The 18525-nt window shown below is 36.9% G+C and overlaps 1 protein-coding gene across 1 annotated transcript in view; it reads left to right on the top strand.

Moving 5' to 3' along the window:
• POLN (DNA polymerase nu) overlaps nucleotides 1-18231 on the top strand; it is an 89867-nt gene extending 71636 nt beyond the window's left edge. The window contains exons 22-24 of the mRNA XM_040065108.1: nucleotides 5593-5660; nucleotides 14507-14568; nucleotides 18102-18231. Of these exons, the coding sequence (XP_039921042.1) occupies nucleotides 5593-5660; nucleotides 14507-14568; nucleotides 18102-18170 (199 nt within the window). The 3' untranslated portion in view covers nucleotides 18171-18231. The remainder of the gene's footprint in view (nucleotides 1-5592; nucleotides 5661-14506; nucleotides 14569-18101) is intronic.
• The last annotated feature ends 294 nt before the right edge of the window (nucleotides 18232-18525 follow it).

The following is an 18525-nucleotide window of genomic DNA, read 5'->3' as shown; positions in this document are numbered from 1 at the left end:
TTTGGTCTTTATCATGAAAACACTGAAAGACATAGCTTAAAGTTAATGCAAACAACATCTATTCAGGCATGACGTATCCTGAACTATAACTTTTATATTACAACATTAGGAATCCGTGTAGGTGCAGTTTCAAAAAAAAAAAAAAAAATTAAAAAGGAAAAATTCTACAAAATATTACAATATGCTGACAATCTTGTTCCTTACTTACATGACAAGAGGCATTCTGTCCACTGGACTCTGGGGGCTTCTGTGGGGAAACTGTTGCACAATTAAACCACAGGTTTAGCAGTATCAGAAAATAAATGAAGAGTGTTTCAGTATAGGGGATGTAGATATTTCTGAGAGGAATTGGATCCTGCTTCCATCTGCTCCACTGTCACTGAGTGTGGCCAGTAGCAGAGGCTTCAGGAGGGAGGTGTAAGTTTAGTAGCAGAGGAGCCTGTCTGTCTGCAGATTTTCATCTTCCTCTGCTTATGGGGATGAGTCTAAGTTCTGAAATGCAAAATTTCCCACAAAATCATTGTGTGTCATAATTTTTAAATATTCTTAAAATCCATGCAAGTATTTGTTACATGAGCAGCCATTCTGGCTTTTTCTGGCAAAGTGCTTCATTATGTGCCTTTTAACTCAATATTGTATTTTATTAAATATTAATTTATTAAGTGGGAATGTGTCAAGCTTCCAAGTTAAATTTTTTTTTTTTTTTCATTTAAAAATCATGAAATGTATTTCCATTTGTTTTTGGTTTTGATGGCTTGGGTTTTGGGTTTTTTTCCATATTCCCCCATTTGTCTGATTTCAAAATACCTTATTGTTTTTATCTTTTTCTTTTTTTTTTCCCCCTAACCACTTAACAGTTTTTATGCTTTTGGGGTTTATTTTTAAACTTTATATACAAAGCTTTTGACTGTGCACTCCCATATCTGCAATTTTGAAGTCTCTCATTAGGCATTTACGGTTTCAAATTCAAAACAAAAAATGTGGTGTTACTAGCTTGATTATTATTTTATTGATTGATTTGATTATATCAAAAAAGGGGAATGACATAGGATGAGAAATAAAGATATTAATATTTGGGAAAAATCTGATACTGTTGCATGACCATCATTTCAGCGATCAGAGATATGGTGTTTTTTAAAATAAGATAAAAACCTTGTGAGAATGGAAAAATAGAAATATTTTAAAAATATTTTAGAAAACATCTCAGAGAATATTTTTTTAAGTATTTCAAAATTTATTATGCCACCAAGAGATCATTAATGCTCTCTTTAAAGCTGTGTACTTTTCGTAACTCTTTAATGTTTATATTTTTATTGTATATAAATACTTAACTACTAACATTTTTATAAATTCTCAAAATGTATTATAGGAATTTTTCTTTTTTTTGCAAGAATTTTTACTCAAACCATTAAGTTATGATGTATTTCAAATAATTCATCTTCTTTGCTCCTTCTCCAAAGGTGATCCTTTTGCTTTAGGAAATCTCTTTTTCAGATAAGATTTCATTCTCAGTATATTTTCAAGTTAGAAATAAAATATGCCCTTTGTTGTGGAAATTTTACACTGGAGTGCTCCAGTTCAGAATCAGACCTGTGATCTTGTCCTGCACCACTTTTTTTCTAAAATGTAGGAGTGTCCAACTGGAACAATCTTAAACTTTAATCTGGGCTCTTGGCCTGGGTCTCTGTCAGAATCTAATTCCTTATAGAATTATAGTAACAGTTAGGTTGGAAAAGACCTTTAAGATCATTGAGTCCACTATGCATGATGCATGATGATCAAACCCTCTTTTAACAGCTTTTCCAGTTGCCCAGTTTAAAACCTTTTAAAATTTGTTTTTTGTTCAAATTCTTAACACAGACAGCTCAATGTAATAGAGAATAATAGAATCAGTTAGGTTGGAAAATATCTCTAAGGTCATTGAGTCCAACTGTTAAACTGGCACTGCCAAGTCCACCACTAAACTGTTGGTGTTTTATATTTTATGTTATCTTCCTACAGACCAATCTGGAAAGCTAAACTGTGTTGTGCTTTGGATGTGTTGTTAACAGCAGTAAAAAATTCCCTGGTGAAAACATATATGCAAAAAATATATCACAAAAATGTACAGAGGGTTAATCTCTGTCTGACTTCTGGTCACTGTTTTGGGCGTTGGCCCAAAGTCAACACACAGAGCTGGGGTTTTCCAAGTGTGAGCTCAGAACATCTAGGTCAGAACCAGCCTTAGTCCCTTGTCTGTAAAAGAAGCATGAATTTAATTAGTTTGAGCATCTCTTGGCACATTCTAACATCCTGAAGCATTGCATGTCACTATTAAAAAGCTCCTTCTGATGAAGACTGCTATGGCAATCTTGTCCTTTTTTTGCCCCTCTCCTACACTGGCCTCTTTTAGTGAATATACCTGCACTGGAGCCTGCCATGTCATGCCACAATGCTCTTTTTCTGAGTTTAGACAGAAAGTAGTTTCCTTTAATAATAAAGAAAAATACAATTGCTCACTAATAAGGTATCAGCTGTTTTGCTGAGGTCAGTTCAATAGTATAATTACTTCTAAGTGTTTGAATTAGTCATGGAAAACCTTGCAATTCTGTACTTTAGAACAGAGGAGTCCAGACCTGGAATATATTGATCTCCAGTAACAAACAAAATCTGCTTTAGTTCTTTTATTAGACAACTGGCCTGGAACGAAGGAAAAGTATACTCTAACAATAGGCTTCATAAATAGAATATAATGAAAAAAATCATTTGAGAACAGTTTAATTAGTTTTGCCATATATAATTCATTAATATATGATTATGATATAGTAGTAATAGCTGGTCTGATCCATTGGAGGCCTGAGAATTTACTCGCTGTGTTGCTTTATAGGAAACTGGAAGAATGATCAATGTAGTGTTAAGAAAATGAAAAATATTTTCTTTTTAAAATTCTATTGTGCAGCATAATAGTTTAATGTGGCTGTTGTATGCTGGGCACAATACCATGTTCAGACTGGCAATCACAGAAATATTTCTGCATTTGAAGGGTCAGGCTGTAGCCCTATTTCTAGTTCCACACCACTGGCATGCTCAGATGCGAGTCATGTTTCTCAGTAAAAGAAATTGTATGCGTACTCATCAAAAATTATGCCTGATTTTCAGTCAGGCAAGAACATAGTTATTAGAATACTAGTTTCTAAATCAAAGGCATTCTTATCATCTGTAGAATTAAAAATATACAAGTCTCTGTCTGGTTTGCAGTTTCTAATCCGGTTGGCCATACCTTTTAGAAAGAAAATGAGAGGAGCTTGCCATTGCAACATTCCTTCAAAGTGAAGAGGATTCAATTAAGCTTTTAAGCAAAAGTATAGGAGCTTTTTCAAACTTCTTTCACTCAGAGTATGCAATGGCTGGGTGGGTGCGTGCAGGGGAATGGTGAAAGCTGTAAATTCTGAATGTACAAATTGCTTTGATTATTTTCTTTCATCTTTATTGATGTCAAATTGAATGCTTCCTTCTGTGGAGCAGCATATTTCATGCAAGGGTTATTACTTAAGCAAGCTTGAAAAAATACAGGTGGTTGTCGGGTGTTTCTTTTGCCGGAGTTGTACTCTTATACTGTAAGACCAGAACTGATTATTTGCTGTGAAATGTGTAAGAAAAAGAGATAAAACATCATCAAAAAATACATATCTTGTTTGATGAACATTAAGGAGGAAGTAGTGTACAATTTCACTTCTTGGCATCCATCTAGGAAATCATGTTTAGTGTTAATTAAATCCTCTGTAATATCTTTCATTTGAAAATAGAAGTGTATTAGAAATACTCATTTCTTAGATCTCAGAAATATTATTCCCATTTTCTAGTTGAAGGCATTGGTTAGGAGAGCGGCAGAGCTAGACAGAGAGCCAGCAATGCCAACTTCTAGTTCTGTATTTAGCAGAGAGAACATGGTCCTGAAGTTCAAATTAATCAGTAGAAGTGTAAGATGTGTCAGATGTAACTCTGCAGCTCCATGCAGGTCCTGAGTTAACTGGCAATGCAAGTGAGCTGCTGGGCTGTGCTGCTCAGGATGACGTGAATGAGAAACAGAGTCCTTTAGCCGTGATGGAGAGCTAAGCTAAAGGAGCTGGGCTGCATTCAGTAGGTGAGCTGGATCATGTACAGTTGTATCAAGTCTATTTTGCTGCCCAGAGAGAAAATTTCAGTTAATTTATATTGCTTCCACAGGTTTTCAGACACACATAAGGTAGCACTTAATTCTGGTCCAACCCTGCCCCTCTTGTTTTACTTTTAGCATGGAGGTGAGGTGATCAGTTGTTACAATGCTGAGAGGTTTTGAAAATCCTATTCTTTCATTCCTAAATCCTGATAAATTTATGCTGGTTTTATGTATATTTATGTGTATATATATATGTATATATAAGTTCTTGTAATAAAGGACTTTTCCTTACCCTATATTCAGAATATATGGTGCTCTAATCCTGACTGAAGGCATGAGACACTACTCTGGAACAAACAATAACCAGTCTATCATGTTTTTATTGCCCTGGTTTAATAAATGCAATTATTTTCACTTACTCTATTGACTGACTGTTATGTCATCTTTAATATTCACTGTTCTGATTTATACCTTTTGCATGCTGTTCCAATGGTTATGAGGACACTCTTGCTTTAATTAATTTACTTGAATTAGAAATGACAACTTTTCATGTAACGGTATTCTCTTGCTATAGATGATCCTGGTCTTTTCATCTATTTCTTTTTTGTGTCCTGTGTCCTAATTTCCTATTAGAAATATGTTAATCTTTTTCACTCTGCTTCTGACTGTGTTGTAAGTGACTAATAATTTAAGATCTATTATTAGAGCTCACCACACTGTTAGTCAATGTCACATTGTAATTTAAGGCTGCGTGAAACTATCTTAAGGAGCTGTGAAAAGTTGTAAGTCATAACCATATTGATGTTTCAACCATTTGTAAAGAATTATTTACTTGAATAACTGCTATTATTAAGAAAAGGTATTGAGAAAAGTCTACAAGTGACATTTAATTTAAATCATGGAAGCACAGAATGGTTTGGGTTGGAAGGGACTTTAAAGACCACCTTGTTCAACCCCCTGCCATTGACAGGGAGACCTTCCACTAGACCAGGTTTCTCCAAGCCCCTTCAACCTGGGTTTGAACCCTGCCAAGGATGGGGCATACACAACTTCTCTGAGCAACCAGTTCTAGTGCCTCACCACACTCATGAATAAGAATTTCTTCTTTATATCCAATTCAGAAAACCAAGCTATATTAACAAAACATCCAAGCTATATTTACAAAACACATCTCTGTAATTTCTTGCATTTTTCTGCAAATTATGTTGTTTTTAAGTAATACCTAGTCATGTAATCAAAACCCTGAATGACATTTATAAGCTTGCAAGCACAATCTGGGTTTACAACCATGGCCTTTGTGTTTCCAGAATATAGGGAGGGGCAATTCTTAAGTCCATTAATGATTTTTAAATTTTCTTTGGATGTTTATTTTCACTTTAACTTATCCATGAATGGAAAGCATTGTAAAATTTTTTTTTTTTGCATATGTTATCTGATGTCTCTGAAATTTTTAGGTTAATTGCCCAGATCCATGATGAACTGTTGTTTGAAGTGGAAGATTCACAAATCCAGGAATTCTCAGGTAAACACAATCTCACTTGCTCTTTTCCTTCCACTCATTTTTACTCTCTCTATCCTGTGATTTCTCAGAGAATAAAGGACTAATGAAGCGAGAAGAAGTGCATTGATTCTCACAATTAAGAAAACGTACACTAAGCAGATTTTTCTGAATGTTTTCCACCACTGGCTCTTATGTAGATAAAACGTGATATACTCATTTGGAATTCATTACCATGGTTCTTTGTATTTAGTTTTTTTATCAAGATTTCATCATCCACCGTGTGAATCCTGTAAAAGTAAATAGTATTTCCTCCAAAGTTTTAGAAGGAAATAAACCAGTTTGAAGTACTTTAGATTAGGGGCTGTTACATAAAAAAGTATTTAATGCTTCATGTTAGATTATACTGTACTGTAATTGCGAAGTTAGTTTACTAGTTTTTTAAATTAAGAAACCTTTATGATGGCACCCTCAAAGTTAAGGTTAGTAAAAGTTCATGCCTATGTTTCTATCTTCTCATCTGGCTTACTTCCAGACATTTTTCCATAAGCCAGAGTTTGTCCCAGCATCTGGTACAAATTTAGCAAGCAAGCGAGGGCACATAGCAGACTGTTGGGTCTCTTCCCCAGTAAGCAGTAGATTTTTTCCTGTAGGCACCAAGTGTTTATTCACAAACTTTGGTCTAGTTTTAAGCTCAACAATATGTTTGGCTAAACCAATTTGCATACTGTCACAAATATTTTAAATGAACCAATAAAAGACATATCTTCCATTATAGCACAAGCATTTCATAAAAAATTAATTTCACCTTCCCGTGCTGCGTTCATTTGAACAATGCAATTTGCTATATTAGTCTCATTTCATCATTGATCCCTCTTGTGAGAATTAGTTCAAAATGAGAACATTAAAAGTCTATCTAATCTAAACAAACTACCTGAAATATTTCAGCTCAATATATTCAGGGCATTGTAATGAATTAAGTTAATATGTTAACATTTGACCTCTAAATACAAGAGTTAAAATCTGATTTAAATTTGAAAAAACCATGATACAATTTATTGGAATTGCAATATCTGTTCAGAGAAGGCAATGTCTAAAAGTGACAGAGTTTCAGAGTTAGGAAGTGTAGTATACTGAAAGACATCTGTAGGACAGCTTACAAGGATTTTTATTATCTTATTTTGCATCTATCTGCATAAAGTATAGAGCTAATATTATACCCAAAAGATAAAAATGATTCATGGTTGATTATACATATAGAAAATCATAGATTCTGCCCTCATTGGGTAAGATTCAGATCTCCATTACTAGTCTGAATTTGTAGCAAATTCAGAAAAATCAATACTTTTCAAGTGTAACAGAAAAAACCTCTAGCTATCATATGAATAATGGTAATACATTATCCCACTATGGAAGCATGATGACTGGAGGCTTTTTTTCTGAAAATGCAAAAAGAATGCAGTTTGAATACTCAAGTTTAGAGTATGCTCTGCACAGTAATTAGTTTGCTGATCTCCAGGTCTAGCTGCAGGGTGCAGAACAAACATACCTGTAAATTCCTTGTTGTGCTTCAAAGCCATCAAGCTATAATTGAAGTTGCTAAGATGACCTTTAGAAAATGGACCTGGGCAGTCTAGAGGTCTGAGATACCTTGAAAATTGTCACTGCACTTAGCATAGGCTGCCAAAGTTGAGTGTTCAGGATGGAGGTTTGTTTCATTCTGCTGATTGAAGATTGAGTTTTCAATTTGTCTCTATTTTGCCATAAGAGTCAAAGAAAAAAAAGAAATTCTGCATTACAGGAACTTCCAGATATACTCCCATCAGAACAGAAGAGTGATAACTCATCTTATTCTTAACACAAAAGACTAACCTGAGACACTGATTTCCTAACCTGATTTCCTTCCTCTTCATTCATCACTGGGAGGGCCTTACTTGAAGTACTGTATCTTGCTCTGGTTCATCTCCCAAGTACAAGCCTGAAGCAACTGCAACAAAGAGTGACAAAGATGACAAAGGGACTGGAGCATCTGTTCAATGAAGCAGGCTGAGAGACCTGGGACTGTTGAGAAGAGGAGAGGAGAGGAGAGGAGAGGAGAGGAGAGGAGAGGAGAGGAGAGGAGAGGAGAGGAGAGGAGAGGAGAGGAGAGGAGAGGAGAGGAGAGGAGAGGAGAGGAGAGGAGAGGAGAGGAGAGGAGAGGAGAGGAGAGGAGAGGAGAGGAGAGGAGAGGAGAGGAGAGGAGAGGAGAGGAGAGGAGAGGAGAGGAGAGGAGAGGAGAGGAGAGGAGAGGAGAGGAGAGGAGAGGAGAGGAGGCTCAGGGGATCCTACTAATATATATATCTTGAGGGAGTGGGCATAGAGGAAATGGTGGTGCCCAGTGACAGGACCAGAGGCAGTGGTCACAAACTGGAACAAAAGGTTCTCCCTGAAGATCAGGGAACACTATTTTACTCTGAGGGTGACAGCACTGGCACAAGTTGCCCTGAGAGGCCGTGGAGTCTCCATCCTTGGAGATGCAAAAAAGCCATCTGGACAAGGTCCTGGGTAACCAACTCGAGGTGGCCCCTCTGAACAGCAGGGCTGGACCAGGCAACCTTCAAAGGTTCCTTTCAACCTCCCTGACTGTGTGTTGCAAATAGTGCTGTTACTGTTTGAAGAACTAATCCAAGGTGTCTTAAAAAGGTCCAGAGCTGGAGATTCTCCAGTCATTACTGAGGATTTCGTTTGATCTGAATAGGCAGAGAAGCGTATATCCGAACTAGCATCTCAATTCCAGTCAGAAGTATGTGCTGAAGCAGATCTCCCTATTGTCCCAGACCATGGTGTGAACGGTTTCAGTTCACATCACAGAGCAGCCTGAGAACAGTTGACCTAGATTCCTTTCAGATGAAACTAAATAGAAACACTCTTTTTTCCTAATCTTTTCCAATTATTTCAGGAGCTGCTGAGTGAGGTAACAGATTAGGTATCTGAGCGTTAAACCAAAGAAGTGTCAGTAGGATGTGCGCTCCTAATTCACTTAAGTGCTTTGAAAGTCCAAAAATGGTTTTCATCTCTTTACTTAAAGTTCTTTTACGCTTTTTCAAAATCCCAATTCTTCTTACTTTTATTTGCCAATATTCTTTAGCTGTTAGTTTTCTCTTTACATATCTAATGAGCTTTTGTCCATTCAGAAACTTTAAATTACAGAATCTGCTGACTTGCAGTTTCCAGCCTCCAGTTTAATGATCCAGAGAGAAATCTCAGTTGTACAGTCACAAAGCTTGGTAAAGGGAAAGACGTGGACTTGAAGCTAAAGAGCAGTGTTTGAGGGTTTTAATGGATTACACTTCAGTGCTGTGTTATTCTACTGCATTTAATGTGATCCAAGAAGTACTGGCCTACTATTAGCATGTTTGCATTCTGATTCCAGTCATGTTTCTGATCTACTTTTTCAGGAAAGCAACAACAAATATACGTCTCCTTTTTCTTGTTTGTAGCATGGATGTGAAACTTAAAATATTTTTAAGACTTATAAATGAAGAACATAAAGGTGAATAGTATTGTTTTATTAAATCATAGTGCAAGATATAAGCCTTCTCAGCAACATTTCCCTGATGAAAGAGTCTCTTTTGAATTGCTTCACAACGTTAAAATGTCCTTTTGCTTCAAAGACTCTCCTGAATGGTGGCTGAAAATTGCCACAAGGAATCATAATACTGGCGCTTTCTTTAATCTTGCTTGGGACTTCATATGCTCCAATAAGAATTTTCAGGACTTTTCAATATATGGAAATCCCATTTTTAGTGCATCTAATAATGCACAGATGTTTTGGAATCTTTTGAATATAATAAACAAGAGGCAAGCAAAGAAGGGTTCCTTTTCTTCTAGATCTACTTCTGCTCAAAGTACTGCATGAGGTGGGTTATCACAAGGTCTTATCTATTTTGGAAGAATACCTTCTTCAAGAAGAATCCATCGCCCACAGTTTTATAGTACACATATGGCTCACTCTACATGGACAAGGCAGAACATCATTTATTTATGACAAGGTTTTTACTGCCCAAGCTTTGACATACTTTGAAATACAATGAAGCACATACTACTCTGAATGATGCAGTTTTCATCAAAGATATGGCATATTATTTCCCTCAATTCTCTGTTTAGGGCAAGAACATGACAGCAAAGGAGCTTTTTAAAATCCTAATTTCCTATTAGAAGGTGCTTGGAAAGTTCAAATGAAAACATTTGGCAGAAATTCGTTTGGCTTGGGCAGAAGACTCTCAGCTTTACCATCAATAATCTGCCTGGTTTCTGGCCAGCATGCCTGTCTGGCTTCCTCACATCTTGAGCACTCCAGCAGCCCAGGAAGCAGAAAGACAGATGATATTATGGGAAAGCCAAAAACTGGGTTCTTGAACCTGAGGATGCTCAGCATCTCTGACTCCTGAAGTCTGTGTAGTCAGGTAGACAGTCTGTCCCCAAATCAGACTGTGAGTGTGTAGAGACTCTGGAAGAGTATTTAGGAATGGCAGGACCCAATTTTTCATTCTGTGGGGACTCTTTCTCACACTGGTGCTCCATGCTATGTCTGAGATGCCTCTTTGCCCTTGGATTATGCTGAATGCATTACAGCTAAAAGGAGGAACACACTTTGTGGTGAAGAAAAGCAAATTTTTTTTTACACTACAGGGATACCTGTAGTTACATCTGTAGAGTCTGGTTTCTAATGTGTGTTCCATAAATAGCTTGGGGGTTTGAAAGGTGAACTTTGCCAGTGGCAATTACTGTGGATTCTTCCATGCCTGTCTGCTTGATTGCATCCATTAGTGATAATTAAATGAAAGATACTTGCTACTTGAAATAACATCTTTTTGTAGAAATATATGTATTCCAGTGCTTTGTGTTCAATATCACAGTGCATTAGATTAATTTTTAAAGGTGTTTTTTTAGAACTCATTTATAATTATACAGTATTGATAGAATTAAAGAGTTTCTGCATTTATTCTTATTTTTGGTACATGTACAATGTAGAGTTTGAAGCAACTTTTCCAATATTTTACCAGGTATAAAATATTTCAGCTGAAGTACTTACCTTAAAAATACTGAAAGTACCAGTCAAAAAAAAATTTATATATATATAAATTACACCGATTTCTGTTGGTATTAAGATCACTTGCTACCTAAAGAGCAATATCTTAGACTATGTTTTTTTAACATCTGCCAGAACACATTTTTGGCTCACATGCAAATTACATGAAATTTCAATATTCTGTTAAAATTTTATGCTTACTGGGTACTGAGGCAGCTTCATAAAAATGTACATATGTTCAAAAGGGGATTGTAGGAACAGAAGAACAAAGCAATGAGCTGGTCATCACAAGTTAGGGACATTTTCCATTCTCTGAGCAGCCTTTTTCTAACTTGAAAAACACTGGTGCGTAAACGAAAGATGCCTCTAGATAGCTTTCAATTTGCAAAAATCCCTGTCCCATAGATCATATGTCTGGCCAGCTTTGACGTGTTTCTAGAGTCATAATTTCATAGGTGAGTGCATTTGAAAAATGTCTTCAGTTTGATAGGGACAAATAAGCTTTTGTTCCACAGCAGACATGCATGTCTTATCTTTGTTCCAATTCACAGCATTTTCAAGAAGCATAATTATTCTGGTCAGTATCAAGAAAATCTAATGTATGTTAAAACATATGTTAAAATTTCAGTTCCTCAATAGTCCTTTAACTTTGCTAAAAATATTTTAGCGTGCATACTTAGCACTTACAAAGCATTTCAAGATGAGTATAATCAACAACGGTCCTAATTGCTGACTATGGGTTTTAGAGATAATTTACAAATATTGGGACAACAGCATTTTACAGATGCCATTGCAGTATATGGCTGGCTGTAAAGGAACATTTTAAAATTAATAATTTATGTGCCCCAGATATACTAGATTCTTGACTGAACAGAAATAATCATTATCTCTCCAAAGTCTAAACCTTAGAAAAGAAGCAAAAAATTAAGAGTGGTAGAGACATCTGTTTAAACACTGTGGTTCTGGTATTTAGTGACTACACTCTAAAATGTATAAAGCTATAAAGAAGATACAGTTGTATATGTCTGCTTATTTATTCTGAGCCTTGAGAAAGAGGGAAATTTTCAAGGAGATTTGAGAAAATAGTGGGAGAATAGGATATTATGTACCTGGGACTAAAGGGGACCTCTCTTGCCATTACATACACCCATGCCATATGGTCTCTCTTATAAATTATCATCTTCATATGAAAAATTACTCCCACTAAGGACTGTTCTAGAACTTTAAATTTCCAGCCTAAATGTATTCAGCCACTATACCTATTCATTTTTTGTGCAAAGACTGTAATGTAGTTTAAATGCTTCCCTCTTCTCTGTTTACAGTCTTAGCAGACCACTGAACAGGAATGGCAGTCCAGCTGCTTTTTCTTGATATTTGCAAAGGAGTGGTTTCAAAAGACTGAAATGCAGGCACAACAACTTCAGATTGCTTGAAATGAATGGCTTTACTAAACTCTGGATAGAGAAGCCTGTGACATGAGAAGGCAAACAGGGAGCTGAACTGATAGAAAAAAAGGAAAGAAGAAAATGAAGCAAACCCATGGAGAAGTTTTTAATGGTTGTCAAAGTGAATGAGGAACCATTGGGTTTGTTCACTGATGTGGCCACTTTAATCTGTGCATTTTAAAATAAAGAGTATTTAAGAATGCAACAGAATTCTGATTGTGCCAGATGCCTTAGAGTGAAAAGTGTGTGAACCAACACAGAAAGCCGTTGCAGTCATTGCTGCCATCATGAATTCCCTTTTGGGGATAACAGCTAAATGGGACAGAACTAGTCAAATTCAGAGGTCTAGAGAACTTGGAGAAAACAGGTCTAACTCAGTGCATAGGGAGACAGCAGCCTTTGTCATATCACTCACATTTTTCAGCCCAGGAAGTGATCCTGCTGACTCATGCTCCATCTTTTACTGTCTGTTGGAACTCATTTTGTCAAGAAGACCTATTCCTCTCATTTCCCAAATGTTCTACTGCTGTTTATTTATCTAACAAACACAAAAGAAATGTTAAGCTGCACTAACTTGAGCGTCCCCTTCATAAGTGCCTGGTGGAACATACAGAGCTGAGTGATTCTGCATGAGAAGCATAGAATTCAGGTGTTACCGTCTCAAAAGTTTTGTGCAGTCATAGCTTGGAAAAAATATTTACCCAAGACCAAGTGGCAACACACAGAGACATCCCACCTGGCTGGGATGCCCCAGCATCTGCTGCATTGCTGACCTCCTGGAGCTGACAGCTTGTTGAAATTCAGAGTGGGCTTCTCAAGACAGAGGCATCTGAACACTCCTCTATTAATAGCCATGTTGATTTGGACTGGATTACAAATGAGTAATTATTTAGGCCAGTACTTCTTCTTTCACAATCTGTGGATTTCAATGTTTGTTTCTTACTCCAAAAATGTTACTCTGTCCCACGCTGGACCATGAACTACCTAAAATCTAGCGTGAACCAAGTCTACAAGTGTAGCTGTACATAGATGTGTCGAAAAATGCCTTGGTTTCCTCAGCTCTGGCACTTGATCTGCTGATACTTTGAGTTAGCGCATAATTTGAACTTTGTGGAAAAGCTTATGACAGCTCATTAGCACGGAGATCTGAATGAGCCAGCCCGGTCTGAGCACTGTTCAGACAGAATCTGGTTATCCTCATCATTATTATCAGGCCAGCCTCAGTGTCAGCGACATGACACGAAACATTACAGACTGCTCTTCATTGCTGGCATCATTAGAAAAGGTTTTGGCAGCAGCCAAAGCAACAACATCCATAGCTTCTTAGAGCTCTTGTTGCTCCTTTGCCTCTGACCTCAGCTGCCACAGAACTGTGATGTGCACTGAGGGGTAACTTCAAAGGGAGCTGCTCAGTAATCTTGTGGGTTTCCCTCTAGCAGTTCCCAGCTCATATCACAGACCCTGCTCTTCCTCAGGTCTGTGGGGCACATGACAACCGCCATTCGTCATCCATCCTGTCAGAGCAGGGCAGGCTCTGGGGCCACCTGCTATTCCTGCTTCACTTTCACTAGCCAAAAATGTCTTCCTTTTTAAAAGCTGTTGATCCATTGAATCTCTCTTTGATTTTTATTAGAACAGTATGTGTTGAAGCAGCAATCTTTGTTAAGCAAAATACTAATTAGCAGGACCAATGATGGCAAATCTGATCCCAAACGATTGATTTGGAATAATTATAGCTGCATTTGCACAGTAATAGTGAGCGTAGTGTTATGGCATGATGAGTTGTTAAGTTACATGAATTATACTGAAGTTTAATTGTTTAGAGTCTTGATAGCTCTGCTATCCCACAGGGATGATTTTTTAAAAAAAATTGGCTCTGATGTTTTTACTTTGAAGAGTAAAATATTTTTAAAAGTTCAGATTCTTGTGGGCTTTTCTTCCTAGCTTTTTTAAAGTGAGTTTTATGGCTGCACAAGAAAATTAAAATACGTAAAATGTTAGCAAACACTAGTTGATGGCAGTTATGAGTAGTGAAGTTTAAAACTGAGCACTCACACATGCTCTATATACCTTTATGTGAAATGTAGCAGTGCTGTACTTCTTTATATATGGGATATATTAATTAAATAATTCAGCAAATTTTACCCTAAAATTCGACTTTTAAAAAGAAATTAAACTGTTCACAAGAGATAAAATATCACTTAAAAATACTCTGAAAAAGTTGTGATTTTTTTATGCAGAAATGCAGGTATTTTATAACAACATTTTAAAAATTATTTTTAAAATATATATGTATATATATAACAATTCTAACATGGAAAATAAAGCTGTAAGTTTTCAAATTTGCCTTACAGCACTGGTAAAAAGAACAATGGAGTCCCTGCAGCAAACCACAGCCTTGGAAGTGCCACTGAAGGTAGGGACAATTTTCAATTTCCATTTCTTTCTCAGGCATACTTAGCTTTGTACATCATCATCATCATCATCGGAATCTAGAAACAACTGTTTTGCTTTTCACTTCAATTGTTTCATTTTCGTATTTGTGGTAATTGCTTTCTCAAATTACTATAAAAGCTCCAAAGGAAAATAACTGAAAGAAGGTATACTCCCTTTTGGAAAGTGAGATTATCGCAGCAATGCATATGGTAATTTAAAAATCTATTTCATTCATTGCCATGAAACTTCTGTTGGGTTGTGGTAGAGTGAGAGATATGTCCCTTTAATAGGCTTTCTAGATGTGCCAGGCATTCGTTACTGCTGAGAAAATATTGCAAAAGATCTGTCTTCAGTAATTTTCACTTAGAAAATGGGTCTATTTAACATTCCTGTGTGGTTGCCTAACACACAAAGCTGACAAAATTGCTGGTCATTGCTAGAGGCAGAGGACATCATCTACCAGACCAACATCTGTAAAAAGTGAGTGGATAACTACACAGCTGTCTATATATCAGACCTAATTGTAATTACATTTTTAAAAAAATATGTTTTTCTCTACAAAACTGGTACCTCTTGGGTGTTTCTCCTAAGATTCAGGTGGTTTTAAAGTCCTTTGCCTTCTGAAATGCCCTGAGCCAGACTCAAGAAAGAAACGGAGTCTTTAGGTTCTGATTTTTTAAGGTTGCATGCTTTATTTATTATTTCTTATCTTAAAATTCTTTCTGTGCCCAGCCAAGGTCTGTGCAGCTGCTCGGGCACCAGGCGATTCCCCTCCCGCTGGGAGGTCGCTGCCTTTTATACAAATTATTACGTGTTCTTTATTTACAGATACTTGCCAATACCTACTATCTATACTAAACAGGTCGTCTATACTCTGACCCAATCTCCTTAAATTACTTTGTGCCACCATCACTACAGAAAATGGAGTGAATGAAGAAGAAAGAAGAAGCAAGAGACAACGCCCAAAGTTCTCTATCTTGCTCCCATCCACTTCCATACTAAAGAACCCAGAACGATGATTTTTCACCCTGTGATAAGCTAAACTTCTATCTTTCACACTCTTGTGGCCTGTAATTCTCAGTGTTGGAAGCCTTTTCCATGGACTAAAATCAAAGCCAAAGTCTTCCTGGGCTCTGTGCCAGGGTCTCAGACTTCTCTACCCAGGTCTCTGACCTTCCAGGGTGACCAAAGGGTTGCCCTGGACTTCGACAGGTACTGTCACTGTAGCCTACTGCTCAGCTTTTGTTGTTTGGTAAAAGACTAAAGCTCCTGGGAATCCCTAAACTTCAGTGAGCAACAGCCCAAGGGTTTCCAGTTTCCTGACAAATGGAGTACTTGGTGTTGCCAGGTCACTCACTCAGCAGTAATACTCAACAAGATTCAGGGACAGAAACAGCTTTCTTCTAATTATTTCAGAAACGGTTGCAACATGCAGACTTGCACTAATGGAAACAGATGAAAAAGAAAACTACTTGATAATTTGTCTTGTGTTTCTTCTTCCAGATCTTCTGTCTATTGCAGCATTCCAGCCACTTTGTGAGGCTTTCTCTGGAGGTCTTGCAGTTACAAGACCCTTTATGGGTCCTTGGGGAGCCCATCCTTCCCACAAAAATTGAGAAAGGATAATGAAGGGTATCCAAGATCTAAAATACTCTTTCTGCCTCCCATATTGATTTCTCCCCTCACTGTTCACTTAACCCTTGTAATGTTTTACATTCTTGTCTACTAAATATGGTCCAATAAGACTTTTTGGCCACACTGGGATTATAAATTTCTTTCACTGATACTCCCAAGCATTGCAAACTGCATTTCTGTAGGTTGCTTACATTGTACACCTGTGTTTGCCCGTCTTCTTTTGTTACAAATCCCTTGGGGGGGGGGGTGGGGGGGTGGGGGGGGTGGGAAAGGAGTGTTTTTCAAGGTGTATTACTTTTTTGGTTTTTTAATTACTAAATTATATACCTGGCATTAATGCTGCTATAAGGTTCTTAAAAATAATCAAATATGGTTAAGTAGTGGCACATAAAGTGAATAGCAGCACTATAGTCCTTTATGTATAGTTTTAGTAGACTTTTTTGTGCCTTTTTCAGAGGTAACAACATTCATACTTTGTCAGAGGCAGTCATGGTCATGAAATAAATATGAGCACTGTACTAGGTTTCTAAGAAAGACAAATGTTTACGTGGTTACCAAGAGTGTTCCCAGTTACAGGGGTAGAATATCATTTTAGTGTTACATTTTTCATACTAACCCCGAAGTGGCAGAAGGTTTCAATGTCTGTGGACAAATGGGACATACCTTGTTACTCACATCTGTCTAAGGTGGTTTAGTGTCACACAGTGACAAATCCATCTCAACGCATTAAACAGATGGATTCAATGTGCCATTCCCATGAGAAGAGTAATTCTCCATTAAACACCAACCATGCCTTAATAGGTGAAATGAAACACATTCTTGGATATTAAGTAGTTCTCTGGGGCTTTCCAAGATTTGGACTTTTTAGTAGGCCTTAGAAGTATTTGGAAATACACATTTCATTGCCTTTGTTTGGTCTCCTTTTCATAAGAAAATTGCTGTAGGAGTCATGACATGCTTTCTCTTGTGCATCACATTAGACTACATCCATCATGAAGATACTTCACCTTCCTCTGAAACTTCAAAATGAGATCAATGACAGAGGCCAGATAGAAAACATAAAGTTTGATCTCAGAGAAGAAATTGAGAGTGATCTTGAAAAAAAGTATTTTTTGTTCATGTTGTTTACTCTTCTATACAGTAGGAGAATGTCTTTTAGGATTAGAGATGTTGAAGATGAAAAGGTTTTCATGAAATGCTCCTGCTCTCCTTCAGCAGACTCACTTCAGCTAAACATGTCTTATGTGCTTGGTTAATATGAATATTATTTTTTAATATGGAGACAAAATGTCACTGAAGTAGAGCATACATATAGTCTTAATGGGGAGAGATCTCTTTTTCTTCTTTGAGGTAAAGGATGCTTTATCTTTGAAGTAGCTTTTTTTTTTTCTTTTCCAAAATATAGTCCATGCTAATGAGGCAGCTTTCATGTCAACAAATCTACTGTGTACAAGAGCACTAGAAACTGCAAAACAAACTGAAATTAAACCAAAGCAACAATAAAAATACCCCAGAATTTGAAAATGGGGGGTAAAAAAACCCTAATGTCCATGCATTGCTGACAAAGTTGCTGATGATAAACATCAAAATCATCATTTTTAGCTCTTTTAAAAGCATAAGATGAATTTTGCTTTAGTGTATTCTTTGCGATTCAGTAACATGTATTTGCAATTTGAAAACTAAAGGTTAGGTGAAATTGTTAAGGTGTTTTTATCAGAATTGTAGCAATAATTGAGTATTAATAGAAATAAAGAACATTTCATATTGGTGGATAGGCATGTAATCTAGAGCAGTATCAACATCCAAAGGGAAAAGCAAAAATAGTAATCTTGCTGTATGTGATGTGTTTATTTGTTTAATTTATTTTTTTCCTGGCAGGTTCCCTTGAAAGTGATTCTCACCACTGGGAAATCATGGGGGTGTATGACAGAATTGCAGGAGATGTAAAGCAGTCATTGGGGATGTTATTCAGTACCCAAACACCTCATTGGCTTGTGCTGATTCCTCGCTGAATCACTAGGCAACAGCGCTGCTGGATCTTTCATAAGCACCTAATACTCTGCATGTGAATTTTTTTACTTCATTTTGTCTGTAGCCCTAGGCAACAGCAGTGAGATAAAACTGGTTTTTACCAGTTCATTGTGTTTCCTTTAGCCAAGGTATCCAGCGGGGAGCTGCTTTTGTTCACAGCTAAATTACTACATGTAAGAAATGGAACAAGACAGTATTAACCCTTTGGGAGCACCACAAATATATCTGAGTTACATGGATATTTAGACTTTAATGTTAAATATTTTGTGAA

The sequence above is a fragment of the Hirundo rustica genome, chromosome 5 (genome assembly GCF_015227805.2).
Source record: "Hirundo rustica isolate bHirRus1 chromosome 5, bHirRus1.pri.v3, whole genome shotgun sequence".
In the NCBI taxonomy this organism is placed as follows: domain Eukaryota; kingdom Metazoa; phylum Chordata; class Aves; order Passeriformes; family Hirundinidae; genus Hirundo; species Hirundo rustica.
The sequence above is the reverse complement of the archived record's forward strand: the minus strand, read 5'-3'. Positions and strand labels throughout refer to the sequence as shown.